The sequence below is a fragment of the Acanthisitta chloris genome, unplaced genomic scaffold (assembly GCF_000695815.1).
Source record: "Acanthisitta chloris isolate BGI_N310 unplaced genomic scaffold, ASM69581v1 scaffold24878, whole genome shotgun sequence".
NCBI lineage: Eukaryota > Metazoa > Chordata > Aves > Passeriformes > Acanthisittidae > Acanthisitta > Acanthisitta chloris.
Genome location: NW_008687956.1, coordinates 40,306 through 62,264, shown reverse-complemented (window position 1 = coordinate 62,264; position 21,959 = coordinate 40,306). Strand labels below are relative to the sequence as shown.

Genomic DNA, 21,959 nt, shown 5'->3' with positions numbered 1-21,959 from the left:
GCTGGATGGCTAAGAATGTGTCCCCTTCCTCCCTCAACTCTCCATGCGTGTCCCCTCCATAGCTGCACACTCGGTTGAAGAGGGCAACCTCCTCCATAGAGACCAAACGGTTTATTGGACAAGGGTGTACGGTAGCTCTGCCCCCCTGCTAGAATCTCCAAATTAGCTCAAGGTTTATGGCTATTTATGCTCTAATAGCAGTTTCTCTAATGACTTTTCAGGGAGCTGCCAGAGGTCTAATGAAAATATTTTCTGAGTGGTCAGGACATAGAGTTCAAAGCGAATTGGTTGTGAAATGTTAAGTCTGTGGATGTGTAGTGGCTTGACAGACAGGCAGATATGTTTCCTCTTGTGAGGGTAGGGACAAGAGTCTGTGAAGAGGAGATAGTACTGCCTTGTCATGCCATGGACAGAAAATATCCGGTATGAGAAAAGTTCTCTATGAGCACAAAGAGTTTTCCCTATGTTTATTCTCTCAATGACTTAACAGCTCCTCTGAAAACATGTATGAAAATGTGTGGTCATGTTCATACCTAGTTCTTCTGTAAAAGGAGAACATGGCAGCATTAAGTAACTGTTGTTTATTAATGCAAGACTAAAACTTTTCACAAATATTTAGTCATACAAATCAAGATGTACTTTTCTGATTATGCACAACAAACACTATCATACTTGTCTTATTTCAGCTTTTAGAATACATTATTTCACTGAACTAGTCACAAGAAGGTAACAAATATGCTGTTTTCCAGCTTTTTAAATGGATAAAGTGGAAAAGATCACATCCATAATATCAAACATTATCACATCATGAATTCATAACCCAGCACACCTGTACGCTGCTATATAAATTTTGGCGTAACGAAAAACAGTGCAACATTGACAATACTTGGAACCACAGGTTCTGGTTGTTTAGTTGTTATTGAGGACCCACCACGATGCTGAAAGAGAGGACAATTCATTTATTTATTAATATAAATGGTATTTCTTTTTCTACGTCTAGTAAAAATCCTAAATAAAATAGCTACAGCATGTTGGAGTGGGATCCGGACCCGGAGTAACGATGAGTCTCAATATGAGTATGGTTGTTCTCCTTTATTTTTAGTGCTTACAAAATATATATAGATATTCACACAGAGTACGCAAACGCAGCGGATACATGATTGGTTCATTGCCCTTGTCCAAGTGTCCAGGGCAAACTTATGATTGGTGCAAGCAGGTGTCTGTCCACACTCCAGGACTTTCCCAGGAATTCCAAGGAGCCTGTTGACACCGGACCCGGAGCCGGTCGGAGCCAGCTCTGCCAGGCAGAGCTTGCTCCTTATCAGCAGGTTCAAGGCTCAGTCACAGCTGCTGTAGGCCTTACACCATGCTACAAGCTGGGTTGTCAGCTCCAAGGAAATCATGTCCCTTTTCACATAGCCATTCCTCCACAACAGCATATATAAAGAAACATTCAATTATATATGCAACTAATACTGCTGAAAAAGAATACTAGGAGAGCTGACTATAACTGGTGGGGGGATGGCTTTAGCACAAGAATTTTTATCTGCTTTTGGTAACATCCAAAGAAACATTAACATGTCATAGGTGCAGTTGAATAGATCCAGAGAGCAAACCACATAAATCCTCACTCCTGTGCTGCTGCGTGTGTCAGTATTTAAGCTAAGCACTCTGTCCCCTGGGTGGTTGTGTTACCTCTAATGACTTTCTTTACTGGTGACATTATTCAAATCTGGGGGTGTTTTTACAGAACTCTAGGAATTAACGGTGTTTTGCCCCCAAAAGTAAGAGAATTGATGAACTTGTGAAATGTCACTCTCATGAAAAGGTGTATAATCAACAGATTATGGATGGGGCTGCAGTGAAACATATTTGTACTTCTTCCCCACAAACCCTACCCTTTTGAAAATTGAACCTCATGCAGAGAGAATCCTCAGAATTTATGGACAGAGACAGGAAGGAAGGAAAGGATTTGTGACTGTAGCTGAGATGCCAAGTGCCCTTAGCAGACTGTTGTTCTAGGCTCAGAAGGTTTTGCACTATGTGGTTTGGGGATTAAATTCATTAACACAACTTGTTTCTTGTGAATGTATCCATCAATGCTTCTCTTCATGCCATTTTAATTAAAATTATTATTCTTAAAGAATGATGCAAATATACTTAAGAATCTTACCTGAATCTGGGCTATGGAAGCTTAATAGTCTCTGAAACATCAGCAGACTAATGAATTTTGGCCCCAAAATGCCAATTTAACAATATATTTCATGGATTATAGTGCCATAAGTGTTCAACAGTTTTCCTCTAGCTTTTACTTCCTTCAACCAAAAGTTCTCTACTGTCCTCAAGTCTAGATCTTCTATAAAAATCAGGCATTCACTGGAGATGAACTGAGTGATTTTTGCCATTTTGGTAGATTGCCTGAAGCAACTAGGTCAGTTAATAGGCATATATATGAATGGTTGTAATAGGTTGTGGTTCTTATTAACTGATAATAAATTCACTTTTTTTAGGATAATACTGGGTCAAACAGCTTTGAAAACTCTTGTCTTCCTGAATCATTCTTGGCCGCATAAATTTATCCTTATTCATTTTAATTAATCAGTGGAGTAAAGACTTTTGGCTTGTAATCTTTGATTGAATCAGATTTGGATTACAATGTGGAATTGTTTCAGTTCAGAGTTACCCAGATGTGTAAAAAAAGTTTGGAAGTTTCTGAGCTAGGGTAAATTTGTTTTTATAATAGAATATGTAAGCAAATATAAATTTATTTTGCTGATAGCCTATCTATGTGCTAGGTTTTCTTTGATTTTGCAGTGGTATCACTTCTTTTAGGTGTCTAAAATTCTTTCCTAAAGTATACTGGTAGGATTTTTTTCCTTCAAGAACATCTTCTGTCTTTCAAACACAAATATGATTTGTATAGATCAGACATGGTCAGTACTTTCCATGAAATGAAAGTTCACATCTCTGCACAGATTTCTAAACTACAGGTAATCTATAAAATTGTAGGAATAGCTGTGAATCATTAGTTCCCTTTGCACCCCCAGCAAGGAGTTCACAGTGAGAAATGCTGTTTCTATGGCAACTGTCTGCCGGGATAGAGTGCTGCAGACTGAAATCCTTCTTAGCAGGCAAGCTCAATGCTTTAATGAGTGTTTTGAATCCAATTTCAGACACTTCTATATTTAGGCATTTAAAAATCATGTTTAAATTCTATTTTATGTTAATTTTACTTTAACTGTGGGTAAACCACCCTGGAATTCTCTTGGATCATATGCAGTCTAACTGTTAGACAGAAAGAATTTTGGGAAAAGGCTGCATTGTTTCCTACAGCCAAGTTTGTCTTAAGTCCAGCAATTTCCCAGTATGATACAAGATTTACAGAGATTCTTGGTTCATTAAGTGCAATCTCCTGATACTGCAGGAATCCCTGTCATAGAATTTTGGGTCCAGATCAGGCTCATGAAGTCTGAAAATATCTTGGCTGGTTTCTTTTAAAGAGAAACAGCAGGTATAGGGCTGCTTTTTTCTACTAGGTGGAGTTTTATTATTTTAATTTTAGTCTATACTCAGACATTGGGGAAATTAGTGTTCATTGTAATAGATTTGTGTTCCCTGAAATAAAAAGAAACCCTGGTTGTCCTCCCTCTGTAAATATGGGACTGACACTTGCTTTGCTTCATCCTGCACTGTCTCTTTTAACTCTCATTTCTAGGAGAAAGATGATGTTGCATGCTCATTGCTTTGAATTAGGAATAATAACTTGGAATTTCTAGCACCTTGCTTTTTAAAAGTAGTTTTGGTTTTCTGGGTGTTTTTAACATAGGAGGAAGTTTGCACAATGAATTGGTTAATAAATCACAATTATTAGCAATTAAGGCTCTCTTTGGTCAGTGTAAGGAGGATTAAGTTGAAGTGTTCATCAGAAAGCATTTTTGTGCTTGAAAATCTTAGGGTCTATTTTACCATTCACAAATAATCTTGCTTATTCTAGATATTTTCTAGTATATACTAGTGTGACTTTGCACTATATAAAATAAAACGTGGGTCTTTTTCTTGCTGATGCATTGTACATTTCTGTGGTTAAAATAAAAACATTTGGAATCCCTTTCTCCTCCATACTTTATCAAAGAAGATCTGACTAAGGGTGATATTATGCAATGGTCCTGTATATGGAATACACTAATATAACAGAATTTTTCACATGGAACAAACAAAATAATGTGGAAAGTTGATATTTACCAGGGACTAACATGGTTGTGAGGAGCTCTGGAGTTTCCAAGAAATCCACGCTACTTCTTTGGAACGTCTTGCTATAATTCATTTCAAGGTGGCTAAATAATTGTAAAAAATAAGAATATAACCATTTTTTAATGAGCATTAAAAATTTTATAATTAATGCTGTAACAGGGATTTTGTGCTTCAAAACTTAGGCAGTGATGATAGTGAGAGAGGAGACCAGATAAGCTAAAGGAGAGCTTGCATGCTGTATTAAACACAGACTCCCTTCTGTGCAGCTCGCTGTCATTCTGGTGCTCATCTCTTGGTTGTGACCCAGTACAGTGTTGACATGTGTTATTAGTGTTCTTGAGTGTCTGTGATAGGAAACCCAGTAAAACTGCATCTTCTGCTCAAAAGGAAAGCAACTAAGCTTCAAGAGACTTCTCCATTTCCCTTCAGAATGGTTTCTGTCTACAGATTTAGGATCATAGGTTTGGTTTCTTTGGGTTGTTTTAACACTTAAGTGTAGTGAAGGACAGTCTTTTTGCCTCTACTCAATTTCATAGTTGTCTGCCTACTGGAGGCTAGAATTCCACTGCTAGGACTTTTAATCAGTATAACTTCTATTTTGGGCCCACTCTGGGAATCTGTTCAGTGGGTTCTTGTGATGTGGATTAGGAAGCTTTGGGAGGGCTCCCCATGACTACTTGCATGCTAAAGTGTGTTGTGGATGGCACACCTTACACACCTCTGTCTCACTCATTGGCTCCTTTTGTTTTTTTACCACTAAACTCTGGAAATATTGCTGTCTGTTCTTTTGTCTCTGATAAACTAACATCCATCTGATCCTATATCTTTATGTATTCACTTTCAGACTTTTGTCTGGTTTGAATTAGCTTTGTCTCTCTGACAGTTTTCTTTGTGTTTCAGTATATTTAAGTCTTTAGCAATCGAAGTATTGTTCTGAAATATCCTGATATATATTTAGCAAGAGCTCAGTTAGCAGTATTTAAAGTAATTTGCATTATCTTTCTATACAATTTCTTTCTAACCTTCAAAACATCACATATTACAAACAAAGCCACCAAAACCCCCAAACTTACCTATTCCAGGCACTGCCATTCTCCCAGAACTCATAAACAATGAAGCGGAAATTACTCGGAAGCTTCTGTATGGCCACACTAAGAATTGTACAATAGAATTAATTGAATAAAACACAACAGAGTTATGGGACATGCACATCTTATTCCAGACTGCTTATATGCAGGACCAAATGTAGTGATTTGTGACCAAACCCCCACAAAACAAAACAATAAAACCAAAACCAAAGAACAACCCAAATAATAAATTAACAAATAAATGGTCATATACTGCAAATTATCTAAACTTTTTAAAAACTCCAAAACTCTTGCATTATATTTATTTAATTATATTTTATATTACTATACTTAAAATGGACTCTTATTTATGAAACTCAATTTTCTTATTGCTCCCATATTGTCATTTATTTAAAGAAATGTTAATCAGTAATACAGAAAATTAATCAACTGTGGTTCAGAGAAGATCATATAATACTGATAGTATACTAATAGATTACAAATATTGCATGTAGTGAACAGTTTGAGTAAGTTTATAGAGTAACATACGCTGTTTCACTTAAGAATTACTCAGCAGAACTTACCTTTTTTGTATGAGAGATACATCAAGGCGCCATAGCATTTAGGTGCTTTGAAAGCAAGTGCAGTATATATATATAATGGAGTATAATGCCAGATAGGCTAATAGCTGCTGCAGATACACTTGTATAATATTTGGGGTACTAGTTACTACTTCTTATGCTATTCAGCTAACAGTTTATCATGGGTGAAAAATGACCCACAGAATGTCTGTTCATCCCTCTTATCATCCTCAGCATAAAAGCTTTATAGCATGGAGGGTACTTATGCATTTGGGTGTTTAAACTGGTGTTTAGATATATAGCACTAAAAGTATATATACATATTTCTCTGAGCGCCCAAGTGTGAGATTGCTGATTTCACTACTGATGTGCTTGAAAACGGGTCTTAGAATACATTTCATACTGTAGTAAGCTATGTTATATGATTTATTAGCTTTCTCCTGCTGTATGAGAAAGTGCATTGTAAAATAGCAAAAATATCAAAAGCTGCTGGAAAAAACCAAGGGACTGTCATTAACAGCTACAGCAAAACCCATCCGGTAGATGGCGTTACGGATTTACCAAATGCCTGTAAACTTGGGAAGGAAAGGAACTTTCTGCCATTGTCCCTTTGTGGCGTTCTGCTCTCTCCCCTGACAAGTCGCAGTCAGTGCAGTGTGTTGCTGGACGTTAGTTTTTGCAGAGGGGCCGGGGTGGTAGTGGTTTGTCTTTGTTTTGTTTTTTTTTTTAGTTTTTGCAGAGGGGCCGGGGTGGTGGTGGTTTGTCTTTGTTTTGGTTTTTTGTCATCTCTTGGCCAACAAGAGAATATTATTTTCCTCATCAGTCTGCCTTTACAGGTGAACCACTGCAGAATGGTCACTCTTCTTCTAGCTTAATTTACTTTTTCTGGTGTATGTGAACACTGTTGATTCAATCTAAGTGTGACAATCTCATAGCAACAAGGCTCATAAATTAGGGATGTGATAGGTAGTCTTTGAAGCCTTTGAATATATAGGAAGGTCCTATATTGTGTATACATAAGCAAAATATTTCTTTCACAATGGTCTGTAGCATGTATGGTAGTAGCTTTCTCCAGTATGTTAAATTTAGAAATTTAGTACAGTGGTAAATTTATTCTTAACCTAGTTCTAATGTTTTCTTTAATTCTATAAGGAGAAAAGCAGAAACAGTTTTGTTGAAAATTTTGCTTTTTAATTTTTCCAATTCTTTATTATGAATTAAATTCTTTAAAGGGAGAATTCTGACATTTTCCACACAGAGAACTGGCAAGCAAGTTAGTAAGTTGTTCACTTGTCAGGTGAGTACAAATGAAGGATGGCAAATGAGTTTTCCAAAGAAGAGTGTCAGCCTAGGAGCATCCAGAATTTATGAATTGATGACCTGCATAACTAACAAGCCTAAAAATATTGTTTAGCAACATTGGGATAGCCTGTATTGTAATTTTGTGATACTACTTGAAATCTGCACATTTTGACATCTCTTTCTGGTTCTAGTTGTCTTTCAAAAGCTCTGTCTTAAATGCATAACCTGCCAGGAAAGGTGTTACAGGGCCTCCCTTCATAAATAATCCAAGTTATTCAAGCAACTGGGCTATATTCCTTCCTTCAGCCCAAGGACAATAACACTGTACTTACTGCAAGCAGCCACCCTGAGTAGAAGCAGATTCCACGTACTGCTTCAGAGCAAGACGGAATTCCTCAATTTTTTCTTCTATCACGGACATTTGATGTTGAACAATCATTATGTGCTGATGCAAAAACATTACAATATTATATATATATATAATGCCATATCATCATCTGAACTCCTTGTACTTTAAATTCAGAAAAGTCTGTAATGAAACAATAAAAATCACAACCATCACAGAAAACCCACAAAAGTTCCTTTGAAGTTTGCAGTCCCTATTTTGGTGCTCTGGAGCAGAGAAATAGAAATGCTCAAGTGTAGCTTTTATGTCTAGGCAGGCTGAGGCAGAGAATGAAACACCTAAAATGAGTGTCCACCTCAGAGGAGAGAGTTGTCCAAACCCCAGATGAGAGAGCCTTCTCAGAAGTGTGCAAAGAAAATGTTGATCTTTAACAAGATCAGTAATAAAATCAGTGTATTTTCTTGGGTGAATCTCTATGCAAGCAGGTGTGAGGTTTGGGATAAGAGCATATCCTCACAATCTGAATTGGATGCATGGCTGCTTTCCCTGAGGTGTTCTCATAGGCTGTTACCTTTTAGAGCCCTGACTCACACCTGAATGAGATGCCTAGGGTAGCCTATGTTAAGAGAGAGGGGTTTTTTCCTCCACCTTTCTGCAAAATACAATGAACAATCTGTATAAGCAGGACTATGGGAACACTCGGCAGTGCAGAAGACCTATTTATCCTGAATTAATATGATTATCATTTAGCTATTTAAAATAGTTTGCATATTGATTCATCTATTGAAGCTTGTCAGCATTACTACTGGAATATATAAAGAAATACTGTGCTTCTTAATGGCTATAACTTAATACCTTTTACAGGTTTTTGTCTAGTTTCTGCCTTGATTGTTAATACTGTTACCTCATGGATTCTAAGCAGTCTGTCTTGCAATATTGTATAATCTGATTTAAAAAAAATTCTAATGCAACTCCTCTGATAAAAAATGATCCAATTTGATGGATCATCTATTTTGGCTATTTTTTCATGTGTATTTGGCTTGCATTTTATTAGGTTCAAAGCTCTGAATGTAGGAATGCAAGTGTATCAATCCTCAGACATAAACTTACTTAATAGTAGTTTATTTCCTGTCACGATTTTGGTTTTGTATGTTGTAACATTGATTACTGCTTAGCACTACATACTCTCCCATCTTTCCTGATAAGGTTTCCTATAGCAGTTTTGAGAAGGAGGGAGGCTGTACAACTATGATTTAAAGCATGCATGGAGCATTAGGTGATTTGGAGCAGAGGAGCTGCTACCCCATAAACACTGCTGCCAAACTTGGTAAATCTTATTAATGACACCTTTTCCTCCTTATGTGAGTTAAGGTTTTAGCTCACTGCATCCTTTGTAAACAATGCAAAAATTAATATAAAAGTTTTGGCCACATATTCAAAGTTTTGCTCTGTTGCCTCTTGCACAGTGTATTTTGCTAACTGAAATGGTTTTTAATCACTGGAAAAAGGGAGGATAAGATAATGATTTTTTAAATTATTTTTTTAACGAAAGAGACCAGGTGAGATTGTTGTCTCAATACCTGGAGTTCAAAATCAAACGTGAAAATCATTATCTTGAAAAGCACTTACAGATCTTGCATTTTCTTCCAGGACTTCCTCTTCAAATGGCTCAAACTTTAGGTCCTTTGAGGCAGTTGAAAAGGAAACAGAAAGTATAAGAGGCAATACTACATCTGTATTCTGATCTTACCTTTTTAACAAACTACTTCAATAGCTAGATTCTGTTTTAGCTCAAGAAGTTATATCTAAATCCCATCTTCATTAGCTGTAAGTCAAACACAAGTGTTGTTTACAAAATCTTGTACACCTCAGTGATTAAATTCAGCCTGAGCTGTTTTGTAAGATTTTACTTCTAATGCTCAGCAGGTGATTTTTCATTTGTAACAAACCTGCTTGTTCATAAATGTATGTTGTACTTAATTGAGGAAAGACAGACACCCTCTCAAATTGTCACGTGGACTATGGAGATGAGCAATAACTGTAATTTGAAATAAACTATCAGCTACTATTACACAGTCATAAGACTTGACACAGAAGAAATTTCTCCACAGAGGATTCTGGGGGATTGCAAGGGGCTGTTTTTCTGGTGTTGAAAGAGACATGCACGATGGTCCAAGTCAGGTTTCCGAACTGCTGCTCGTGCTGTGAGGACAGGAAGGGCTGCAGTAAACAGATGTATCCCCAAGGCAGCAGTATGCTTGGCTCATAAACTGGATGTGCACTTTATGAATCGGTGATTCACACAAACACCAACTAGCAGTGCACATGAAATCATCCTTCACATGCTAGGCACATGCAGTACTTTCTCATCCAGTGCCATTAGGATATTCTGAAAAATATCCATATGCCTGAAAAAAAAAGGCAGATTGATTTGCAACCGGCAGCTGGAGCAAAACACACATTTTGTTAGTGGTGCTTCACTTTTCACTGCACACAGTTCTTGTGCAGCAAAGAGAAAACATTTTCTTCTGCTCACAGCCTGGGTGAGGATTGATTCCCCTCAGGTAGCAGGTGTTCTGCCAGCACAGATTCTGTACTCACTGAAAAGCCAACAAGAGCTGTGCAGGCAGAATTCAAATGAACAGAGGACCTCCACCAGCAGCAGGTGGCAGAGCAAGGCAGGAGTGAAGTACTCAGAAAATGCTGTGTAGCTGTACCTCTCCTGCAGAATGTGGATACAAAGGAATGAAATGCGTGTGTGGAGGGAGATACACCCAGCTTTAATAGCTCATTCGTCAGTGCAGGCACTTCAGATAAAAACCTGAGGGAATATGCCTAGTCCTGTAGTTCTTCGATACTTTCAGTGCCATTTTTTTCTAGGGAAACATATGGAAAAAGAGAGAAAAGGAATGATTCAAGTTGTACTACAAACTTTCTCTAAAGGTAGCAAGAAAAGAATGACTTTTCCTCAGTATATATAAATTTAGAACTTGAGAAAAAATAGACAACTTACAAGACTCATTCATGGTTAAATTCACCTTTGACAGAAGACAACAGAAGAATTAGACAACACTAAATCAACCCTTAACCAGGTAGTTTTCCAGTAAGAATCACAGATTAATAACTTGCTAGCCCCTGAAGAATTAAAAATAATCTATAGGAGTTCTTCAGTAATGTTATGTCATTAGACAGGGCATGACTACACAGATGGGGTAAGTCTGCTCAGACAGCCTGTGTGACCTCGGAGCATGTGAGCACTGGCACACAGTCCTCATCTGTGTGGAGAGAGTGCTCATGCATTGGGCAGCTTGATGTTGAGCAGAAGTGAAATAGTCCAATGCGCAGAACAGAGGTTCCTTCCAGCCTGCTACCACACAGCCTGGAAATACAGTCTGATGCAGCTCAGAGCTGGGGCTTTAAAATGCCTGTGCAGTCCTCCCTCCCATCAACTGAGAAGTGGTGGCTCCTGAAATTGCCTTTTAGCATGATTGTGCAATCCTTTCTAATCTGTTTCAGGGCAAAGTCAAAAAGAGGGGCTTTCAGTAGCTGGGGAAAGACAACTGATATTCAACACCTCTCATAGTCAGACATGGCTGTGACGTACAAAATCAAGCAGATGCAGTTAGGCAAACATGAATGTAGGCTGTCTGCTGGGAAAATTAGGCTTATCTAATTGCAATTTTTATAAATCAAGTTTTATATTGACAAGGAGGTAGTTATGGGAGGTCTATGCCCTGCCACTGTTTCCCTTTGGCACCAAACTCGTTTTCAGACTGAAGTTCTCTGTCATTTATCTATAGCAGATTTGATCATTTTATAATATCCTGGTTGTAAGGGTTTTTTACCACAAAATGGTTGGCTGCTTTCTGCAATGCCTGCATTGCATTATTGCAATATGCCAGGTTTCTGTCTTTATTCAGTAACATTCTTTTAAATGTTTTCTTTTGGCATCAGTCCATGTTGGGCTGCAACTGTGGCAGGGCAGTGCACTGCTGCTCCCAAAGCAGAGCTGGGAGCAAAGCCATACCGAAAGCAAGATTTACCTTTCATGATGAACTTTGACATTTCAACTTCCAATTTATGTTTATTCAGAAAAAATCAAGTAGCCATTAAAACATTATTAATGTGGTAACTGCTGTGTAATTGCCTTTCTCATGCAGAAATGACCTCTGGGAGGAAGCAGTTGTATAGAGGCTCATGGGTATGCCCTGGCCAGAGGCTTAATGGACTGAGCAGACCATGAAGAGCTGCTGAGCATGGCAAGCAGAATGAGAAGTTGACAGAAGTTATGGGCAGTGCCACAAGGAATGGCTGAATTTCACAGCTGGTTAAGGAGAAACGATGCGAGAGGCTGTCAGGCCTCAGGGATGAAGGAAGGGAATCCTGGGCTCCTTTTGGAGCACAAAGTCTTGCAAGTGTCGACTTGTGACCATATGTGCTGGGGGTGACCCTATACAGCTAATTAGTAATAAGGCTGAGATAACCAAAATACCAAACTTTGTTCCCAAACTGGGAGCAAAAGGGAAAAGTAAATAGTGGCAGGTTTTTAATTTGTGAGGGAACAATGGCAGAGAAAGGTTAGTATGCTTCTCTTGCTCTGAGCCCTGTGCCAAATCACCACCATTTATTGTGTCTTTTTGTCAAATCCCTTAATTAATGATTTTCTGTGTGTATAATTTGCTACTGAGCTCAAGTTGGACTAGTGATCAAATAAGAGGAGACACTTGTCTGCCAGGACACAGCCACAAATACCAGATAAACTTAAAGCCTATGATAATGTTCCCAATCAGCTGGAAAGAAAGGACAGGATCAGGCTGTTTCATGTTCATGTTCCTGTGACTGCTGCCTGTGTGTGGGTGCCTGTGAAGACACCCATGCCAATGTCTTTGGAGTACATGCAGTCTCACCACTGATGAGCACTGCCCTGCGGGGAGGAGCAGCATCAGCTACATGGAGCTACTCCTGGGTCTGTGAGCTCTTCAGCCTAGGACCTTGCCTCTAGTGCACCATGAGGAGGAAGCGTCTAGGTCCCCAAATCCACTGAATTCAGCCACTCCCCTAGAGCCTACCTGAAATTGTCTCTCTGTCCTTCAATTGGAACACTTTATGTAGAGACCAGTTCAGGAATTTATAACCTTACTTTTTCCTCTGCTCTTCTTTCTTCTCCAAAAAAAAAGGTCACCACATGCATATATAAACCAACTTTTAAACACTAGGATAGCAATCAAATCTGAATAATAATTAAAATAACAGATATTTTCTGTATAGAAAACTGTGGCTCAGGATTTTACAAGCCCCAGGAAGCCTTGGCCTCGTTGGTCATTTCTCTTACTCCTATAGGGCTCTGCTTTGGCATGGGAGCCACAGGTGGTTTCTGGGCTCCCAGGTGGGATTTGCATCAGCTTTTGGTTGAACTGTACTTATTAGGAAAGTGTTTTAATCTTTATAAATGAGTATTTTCCAATGGGAAAAGAGGAAACGAAACTTTCTGTCAAGTTTAGTGGGAAAGTTTGGAGAGGAAAGGAAAAATACCAGATCATAAAAAGAGAGGCTTGTACTATATTCCCCCAAACAAGATTATCTAAATACAGTAACGTCCTCCAGTCATAGAGTAATGCAGTTTTTCAGATCTTTATGAATAGTTGAATCTGTGGTGATGGAAATGGGAAAGGAGAGCATGGAGAAACCGTGCCATGGTCTCATGAAATAGGTAAGAGAAAGGTGGAAGAAAAATGTAGGCATTTAATGAGTGCTAGCTCTCTCAGGTGATGTTGAAGTTTCACTTATTATTTATTGAAAAGACTGTAACTGAGGCATTGAAAACATTTGTGTTTTAAGGATTGCTTTACTGAAAGTGAGAGAACAAACAGGTGAAAAGAAACACACACCTTCTTTTCCAGCCTGTCAATCAGCTTTTGGAGTCTGTTTATCTGGGTCACCCACTGGCTGTCTTCCTCAATCCAACCTTTGGAAAAAAATAAATAACGAACATTTACAAGATATTAGTAAATTGCTGGAACACACCGTATTCTTTATTTTACAGATATATATATATATGTAAAAGTTTAGCCTACAATTTATTTTGCTTCTCAAGGACTGCACTGTAACTAGTTCAATATTCAATTAGGTAAAACTAAAAGAAAGCAATATTTTGACTCTATGGATTATTTTCTTTCTTTTTAAGATAAAATAGAAATCCAATACGGAATGAAAACTACATTCTAGATTAATACCTGTGCTTTCGAAATCATGTTGATTCCTGAAGAAAACTCTCCATTTCCACTGCAGTTATATTCCTACCTATATAATGACCAGGGGCAGGAAAACCTTCCAGTAGATCAGTTTGCTCAGGATCACATCCAGCCTGACCTGATGTCATATAGCAAGGGTGAAGCTAGAAGATGTTCTACAAAGGCACAAGCATCTGGTCTATGAAGATGGTGAAGGGCCTAGAGGGGAAGCCATACAAGGAGTGGTGGAGGTCACTTTGCTTGTTCAGCCTGGAGAAGAGACTGAGGGGACACCTCATTGCAGTCCATAGCTTCCTCATGAGGGGAACCAGAGGGGCAGGCACTGATCTCTTCTCTCTGGTGACCAGTGACAGGATACAGGGGGAATGGCAGGAAGCTGTGTCAGGGAAGATTTAGGGTAGGTACTAGGAAAAGGTTCTTCACCCAGAGGGTGGTTGGGCACTGGGACAGGCTCCCCCGGGAAGCGGTCATAGCCACAAGCCTGACAGAGTTCAAGAAGCATTTGGACAATGTTCTCAGGCACATGGTGTGATTCTTGGGGCTGTCCTGTGCAGGGCCAGGAGTTAGAATTCAATGATCCTTGTGGGTCCCTTCCAGCTCAGGATATTCTATGATTCACTAGAAAATTTTGCTTTGCTAAAGTCTCATGAAACTTGTCGATCAGATGGGATGGACAATACTCTGGGAAACAAATATATGCATTATTAAAGCAGTTCCTGACATCACCCACAGTGCAAATGTGTATACAAGTGATTGCTCTAAGGAGAGAGGAAGAGTCTAAGGATCTTTTTCAGAAACTGAAAATTTTTCAATGCGTGCTCTTGTTACATTCATTCATTAACCTGCTCATTTTCCAGCTGAGAGTTGTTGTGGCACTTGTATATGTTTTGACCAAATAAAGAAATCCTAATGCTGAGAACATACTACAGCTGTGATCTGTGGAGGAGGCAGGGTTTGGCTTTACCTGAACAAGTACAAAGCCTAAAGAAATGCTGGCTTGAGTGTTGAATGCATATACACACCCACAGTGTTACTGTGCATGTGGGCAGCAGGCTGTAAGGAGGAAGACCATGTGCCAAGACAAACACAAATCTGGTCTAGGTAAGTATCCAGCTGTTAGACAGTTATTAGTATAGGTGTGGAGAAAGATGTTAGCTCTTTAAAATTACATGAATACAGTAAGCAGATTTGGTACAGCTTGCATATGTTTGGGCTCCTTCTGAACTCTGTGCAGCAACAAGGCTACGTGGCCTTCCTTATGAAGAGTAGCAACTCACAACAAGAGACCAAACATCATCCTGCATCATTGTGCTGGACGAACAGCATCATTTGGTGGGTGGCAGAAAGTGTCAAATCCAAAGCCCCAAAACAGTATCACAATTTGCCCCATAATTATGCATTTATTTTTATCTGTTCACATTTTCCTTATGGTTTGAGTTAATACATTCCATATTAAATTTTCTGTCAGTAAAGTATGAATTAGTTACATGTCTAAATTAATTTTTTGAAAGGAAGATATGTTTATATTTTTCCGTATATGTGTGTCTGCACATGTTTTAAATATCCTTAAAATGTGAAATTTCATACCTGTGCTAGAATGAGGGCTATTTGTTGACAGGCTGCTGTTCCTCTGAAGCCTTCGAGCTGAGCGTTTTCCTGGCCATTGAATTGAGAGCACTTCTGGGTTTGTTGGATCTTTTCTGCACAGAAACAGAGGAGACTTCGTAAGGCAAAACATGTGGGACAGCCCTCATCTCTCTGTTCTCCAGAAATGTACTTCTATGTTCCCTTTCAAATTAAAAAAAAGAAATACCTATTGAGACCACTGAATTATTTCCCAGATTTTCACTATTACTACTTAGTTGTAGTTAGGTCATTAGAGAAATAAAAAAAATAAAAATAAGAAGAGTTAAGCTGGCATAAATAGTGTCTGTCTGTGATGTGTTTCTGACCTGACCTAAGGAATCATTCACACAGTTTCTTCATTCACAGGAGTTTCTGCATCTCTGCAGAGGAATTGGCTTCACACAAGCAACTGAAAGTGATATGAACTTTGACCCCTTCAGCTTAAAGACTGAAAAGATAAACAGCAACACATATCTGTTAATAAGGAAGGAAAACTGATGAGAATTAGCTAATATTGGATGGAAGACAGGTACACTTCTGGGACCAGTAGTGAAACAGCAGATACAGAAATGACTTATGTTTGTACTGTGATGACAGAGTCATTGAAGCTTCAGAGTTTGTGTGAGTACTGAAAGCTGTCTCTCCATGGTTCTTCATTATGCAATGAAGGACCAGGGCTATGGTTTTGAACAGTTGGATGAGTAGTTGCAAAGAATATTAGACAGTAGTCTAAAAAATTCAGTAACTAATTCTCATGTCACTGTTTTGGAAAGTTTTCTGGTCTCCAGAAGCACAGAATAAAGGCTCACCACAAGTTCACACACTATGCTAAGAAGATGTTTTTGGATGATGTTTTCTTCAGCATCAAATCCCTTCACAGTAAGCCAAATTATGGCAGTTCTCCACTGTGAGCATTCTTAAATTAGTTTTGTAGTGTCTTAATGCAATTTTCATTCAGACAGTTAAACATAATAAAAGATGATTTTACATAGGGACTGGGGCATCTGCCCTAGGAACTAACTCCTTTTCTCCAAAATAGCTGTGGTTGAAGTGCTGAGTTTGCCTGGCTTTTTCCTTGCTACTTCAGAAAATGGGAAGATGGTATTTGTCTTAACAGTGTCACACCTCTTGCTCATTTTCTTTGCCACAAACCAAATTCACCGTTTAAGAGGATATATCTGAAAAACTGTACTGATAAAACTGGGGAAAAAAAGTCTCCACAATGCCCTACCAGACAGTCAATGCAGACAAAAATGCTGTCTCCAAAAGAGATGTTCATATAATCCAATTCTGTGTGCCCAACTGAGTAGTCTGAGTTACTCAGATAGTCTTTCTAGACTGTATTGCTGGGGATCCTGTTCTGAGAGACAAGTCAGAGAAGTCAATGATTACTCCAGGAGATGTAAGAGCACCTAGGTTAGGCTCCAGCTCTGAACTGGCCATACAAGACTCCTTTCTTTCCCATGAGTTTTGTGGGGAACCTGGAAAGACATATGCAAGAATGCAGGGAATGTATACACTGTGCAGCCTCAGCCTTTCAAATCCTGCTTGATTCCTGCAGTCAAGCTGCTGGCACAAAACCCCAGCCAGAAGAAACAAATGTGACAGTCAGTTGTCTTACTAATCTCAGAGCTCTTCACATTGTGGTGCTCTGGTTTCTGCATTTGATATTGTCAATGGATTTTAAAAGATGTCAGCAGAGCCAGGATGTACCAACGTGGTCTTCCTACATGTAGCCCACCACAGGATCAGATGTACTCAATTTCAGGAAAACTCCTATTAGTGGGTTCCTATATGGAATAAAAAGTGTATCCTTATATCTCCTGTTATTCCTTACATCAGGTTGCTGGGTGGAATGTTAAAAGGTCTTGGAGGTTCATGGTGACCTCACTCCTCATTGTCTTCACTAAGCTGAAGAGGGGGTTTGCTCACCTCTCCTGCCGAGTTTGCTCCTCCGTGGTTTCCATGGCACACTCCAGAGAGCTCTGGAGGGACTGAAGCTGGTTCAGTGTCTCCTTCAAAAGAAAGCGAGTCACAAACTGCTCCAAATTAGAAGCTTCCTGATAGTCCTAAAAATTAAATGAAAGAAAAAAGGTAAAGCTTTGCCTACTAGGTTAGGAATACATGAGGGAAGGTTCAGACTTCATTGAGAAAGAAAGCAAGTTGGATGTTTTCATGCTTATACATGCAAACCACATAATCAACCTTTATGTTTCTGGACATAAAGACCTCTAAATTTTCAGGTATAGATACACATCCCACCCAAACTGAGAGAGGCCTGGGTACACAATGGCACAACATAGTTTCTACTCAAAAAAACCCTTTTCCTTACATGCCTTAACTCCAGCTGATGGCAGCACAACATTACTTCTTAGGTATGGAAAAGTCAAAATAAGATTGGCAACTGCAGAATTGAATTTAAAGTTTTATTCTGATCTCCTCTTGTGAAAAGGTGTTTATCAAGCCCACTGGCCTGTCTCTTACAGCAATTATGGGAACAGCCTTTGAGCAGGACACATGTTTAGTGACACTCCCCTGAAAAACTCCACCAGCAGTTGGCTGGAGAGGTTGCCTTCTAAATTTAACAGTCTTTGACTTTTGTTCCTTTAATTTGTTCAATTATTTTTGAAACCATATATTAAGAATATTATTAAGAATAACATGAAATGCACCTGAATGTTCTTTGATTTGGAGTTTGGTTATTAGAAAATTTTGCACTTATATTTAGTAGTCTGCAGTGCTTTGTGTAATGACATTTCCAATATATTTTATGTATTTAAAAACATTTATGCTTATTTTGTGTAGATTCTTACACCTGATGTCTCCCTGACCCACTAAGTCATATTTCCTTGGATGGGAAACTTAATTTTTTCTGGCAAAATTATCGTTTCTGGCAAGGCCAGAGCTGCAAAACCCCACAGTGGTCCCTTCCAGCTGTACCCATCTTGTGATTCTGTGATTCTCAGAAAACCCAGTTCTGCAGTAACGTGCAGGTAATGTTGAATGAGGGGGGTCACCTTTGCAATAATATAAACACCCTGTTTCTTGTTTTCTTATTGATAAATGTAATGGAGAGGATAGAGCAGACTCCTAGTGCCTCTGCTTGCTTTGTAAAGCTCACAACAGGAACAGAGAAGGAAAACAGACTTCCATCTCTTAAACTCTGAATTAATTTGTTGGCTCCCCACTCAGGGGATCTTAAAAAAACTTTGGGTACAATTCCATCTGAGATAAAATATTAGGTGCCTTGAATGAAAGATTTCTTTGGTCACCACATCTGAAAAGAAATGTTGGTCCATTATCTCCAAGCTTTAAAAAAGACTTGTCTTTTGAACGGTATTGCCCCCTACTCTATCTGAGAACCCATTTGAGTATCTTTGGCAATACACGTGGGTATTTTTAAGCTCTTCCCTGTTCTTCCCAATGTGAGTTATAGCTGAAATGCCTTTTTGATTCTTAGACTTCTCTTAGAACTTTTGCATGTATATGTTTGCAGTCAGAACACAAATACAAGCTGTTTTGACATTTAAATATAAAAGAATGTCAGAAAATAGCTTTATAAGCATTTTGCCCTCAAATGAGAGTGATCTATTTCTGCTACAGAAATTTCAGATGCTAAACCAGCCATGAATCATCAGAAGTCACGTATGTAGCTGGAAGCTTTGTGATCTTCTATATTTACTTCTCCTGTCTTCAGATTAGTCAGGTGTTAGTCTCTCACCAAAAAATAATTTTTACATTTTTGCACTTTTAAAATAGATACTGATGGAAGATTGTCTGTGCCTTTTGAGCAAACACCTGAGACAAACACCAGTCTACAAATAGTGTTTACACCAATAATACTAAATCTTTTCATGCAATAGGAAAGCTGTTTTTTTATTCTTCTTTTAAATTGTCCCCATTGTAATTGATTTAAAACTGTGGTGAACCTGACAGAGATAATTTAATTTCCAAAAATTTGTGTTCTCTGGCATGCTAGAACAACATGTGTGAATCTGTGTAGCATGGGCAGCTAAATAAAATCCTGCAGTAGAAATCCAGAGTACGGGTTTTTTTCAGCTTTTGCTAGTGCTCTTGGAAATAAGTGAATAAAACATGACAGAACTGACCATTTCTTTTAAGTTTTTTAAATCCAAAGCAATCTCACAAGAGGAGAGTAATTAGAGTGTTTTAAAATTCTGGGCTTCCAAATTTAAATGCTGCAGATACTTCCATGTAGCTTCCTCTCATAGTCATGGTAAATCTGATCCTGGCATGCTGAATTACAGCTTAAAATGTATATCAATATTGTTTCAGTTTGTAAACTGTTCACGTGGACCCTCACAGATGGGGGATCATATAAACATTAGCTGTTTAAAACTTGCTGCAATGTGAGGCTGGCTGCTCTTTGACTCCTTCAGAAATGCTGTCCTGCATCTGAAAGTTCATAAGATTTTTTTTGCCAGAACTACTCCAGGTTTGTGCATTGCACCAGGTTTTAGTATGCTTTTCTTCAAGTTCCTGTCCCATCATTTCAATATTTAAAGGCTTCCCTTTTGAAAAGGTCCTTGTGACCTTTAGATATGTCTTAGAGTTACCTTATCAGGTACACAGAGCTATTTTTGTAAAGATGGGAAAGGCAGGCAGGATGCTAATGTCATCTGTGGGAGTCTAGAATTATCAAAGACTCATTCCTTACGTATATTTTACCCAAATATTATTGTTTACAACTCTTCTATCTGGAATTACTTAACTGACTTAGGGCACCTAATTGAGAAAATGATAACTCAATAGTTTTCTTTAAATAATGGCTGAGTCTAGCAATTCTGAACTCACAGCAATGTTGAGCAACTTCAGCTCCTGCCCACTGAAAAATGACTACTCCTACCTGTCCTTGTAAAGTTTTTCAAAGATCAGGGAAGAAGCTATTCAGCATATATAAATGGTCAGCAGTATTATAATGTAAGTCATAGAGGGAAAAATATTGTTCACTCCAATTCGCCTTAAACCTCAACTCCAGCTCTCAGCACTAAGGAATTACCAGCCATGCTTTGGTATTGTTTCACCACTATTTCCTACAGAAGAGTGCCTTGTTTTGTATTTTACTAAAGGCATGTTGGTACAGGGCATGTTAGTAAAAGAAAGAAAACATTAATTCTGAATTTAAAAAAATGTATATCAATTTATTAAGTATGTATTATGGTACAATCCACTTAACTGGCATTCCCAGCATTTGTATTGTCAGTATATCGTGGCACAAATTAATATTGGGACCCATGGATGGTGTCTGTACATAAACTAGAAAAATGGCCTGTTTCTTGAATTTCATTATCTGTAAATTACTGCTCATTAGCATATACAATATACTGCACTGCAGTTTGGGCAGTCCAGATGAAATAAGTCTGTGTTAACATATTGTTCTGCTCGTTAGTTTTACTGATTGTGAATGAATGAGGGTAATTTGCCACATTTTCCTCATCAAGAGGCAACTGTGACCTTTGTGAGCAGCAAAGTTTCGAGTTCCCATTAATGCAACTGAAAATACACATAATTAGTGATTTCCCTGTGGAAAATGTCACTGTGGTCTTTAAAAGTGGCTTATGGCTATCTTAAGAAGTGCAGAAAAGGTTCACCATTCATAAAGGCAAAGGAGGCAGAGCTTAGGCATCTCCTAGGGGAGCCCACATCTCAGGGTTACCACAGGTTCAGCAACTCTTTTGATCCTCCTGATCTCTGGTTCCAGTCCTAGTCCTCTCCCCTGGGGTGGCCTGACACCAAGCTGATCCACTTATTGGAAGAGCAACTCCTTGAGATGGAGAAGGTAGGAGACACCGGTGTTTGCTTACTTAAGGCAAGCAAACTAAACATGGTTGGGACAAAAAATGACTCTGCAATCTCTGAGAAGGGGTGGCAGCTTAGGCAAGAGCTTCCACAGGATTCCATATTAGGGCCAGTTCTCTTCAACAGCTTCATAAATGACTTGGATGCAGGACTTGAAGGGATAGTAAGTAAGCTTGCCAATGATACTAAAATAGGAAGAGTTGTTGATTTCCTCAAAGGCAGAGAGACCCTGCAGATGGATCTAGACAAATCAGAGGGCTGGGCAGTCACTAATTGTATGAAGTTTAGCAAGGATAAGTGCTGGAATCTGCACCTGGGACAGGCCAACTCTGGATGTACATACAGACAAGGTAATGAGAGGCTGGAGAACAGCACTGTGGAAAGGGACCTGGGGGTCCTGGTCAATGGCAAGTTGAAGATGTGTCAGCAGTGTGCCCTGGCAGCCAGAAGGGCCAACCGTGTCCTGGAGTGCATCAGGCACAGCATCACCAGCCAGTCAAGGGAGGTGATTGTCCTGCTCCACTCTGCACTGGTCTGGCCTCAACTTGAATCCTGCATGCAGTTTTGGGCACAATAGAAGAAAGAGAGAAAGCTATGAGAAACCATCCAAAAGAGGGCTGCTAAGATGGTGAAGGGCCTAGAGGGGAAGCCATACAAGGAGCAGCTGAGGTCACTTGGTCTGTTCAGCCTGGAGAAGAGGAGACTGAGGGGAGAC

General features: G+C 39.0%; 1 protein-coding gene across 1 annotated transcript in view; it reads right to left on the bottom strand.

Moving 5' to 3' along the window:
• Positions 1–909: 909 nt before the first annotated feature.
• The window catches only part of NECAB1 (N-terminal EF-hand calcium binding protein 1), a gene marked incomplete at its 5' end in the record, with an annotated part of 46,020 nt that continues 24,970 nt past the window's right edge, over positions 910–21,959 (bottom strand). The window contains 8 exons of the mRNA XM_009080849.1: positions 910–938; positions 4,243–4,334; positions 5,325–5,402; positions 7,534–7,646; positions 9,177–9,230; positions 13,436–13,512; positions 15,386–15,498; positions 17,357–17,493. Coding sequence (XP_009079097.1) covers positions 910–938; positions 4,243–4,334; positions 5,325–5,402; positions 7,534–7,646; positions 9,177–9,230; positions 13,436–13,512; positions 15,386–15,498; positions 17,357–17,493 — 693 coding nt within the window. The remainder of the gene's footprint in view (positions 939–4,242; positions 4,335–5,324; positions 5,403–7,533; positions 7,647–9,176; positions 9,231–13,435; positions 13,513–15,385; positions 15,499–17,356; positions 17,494–21,959) is intronic.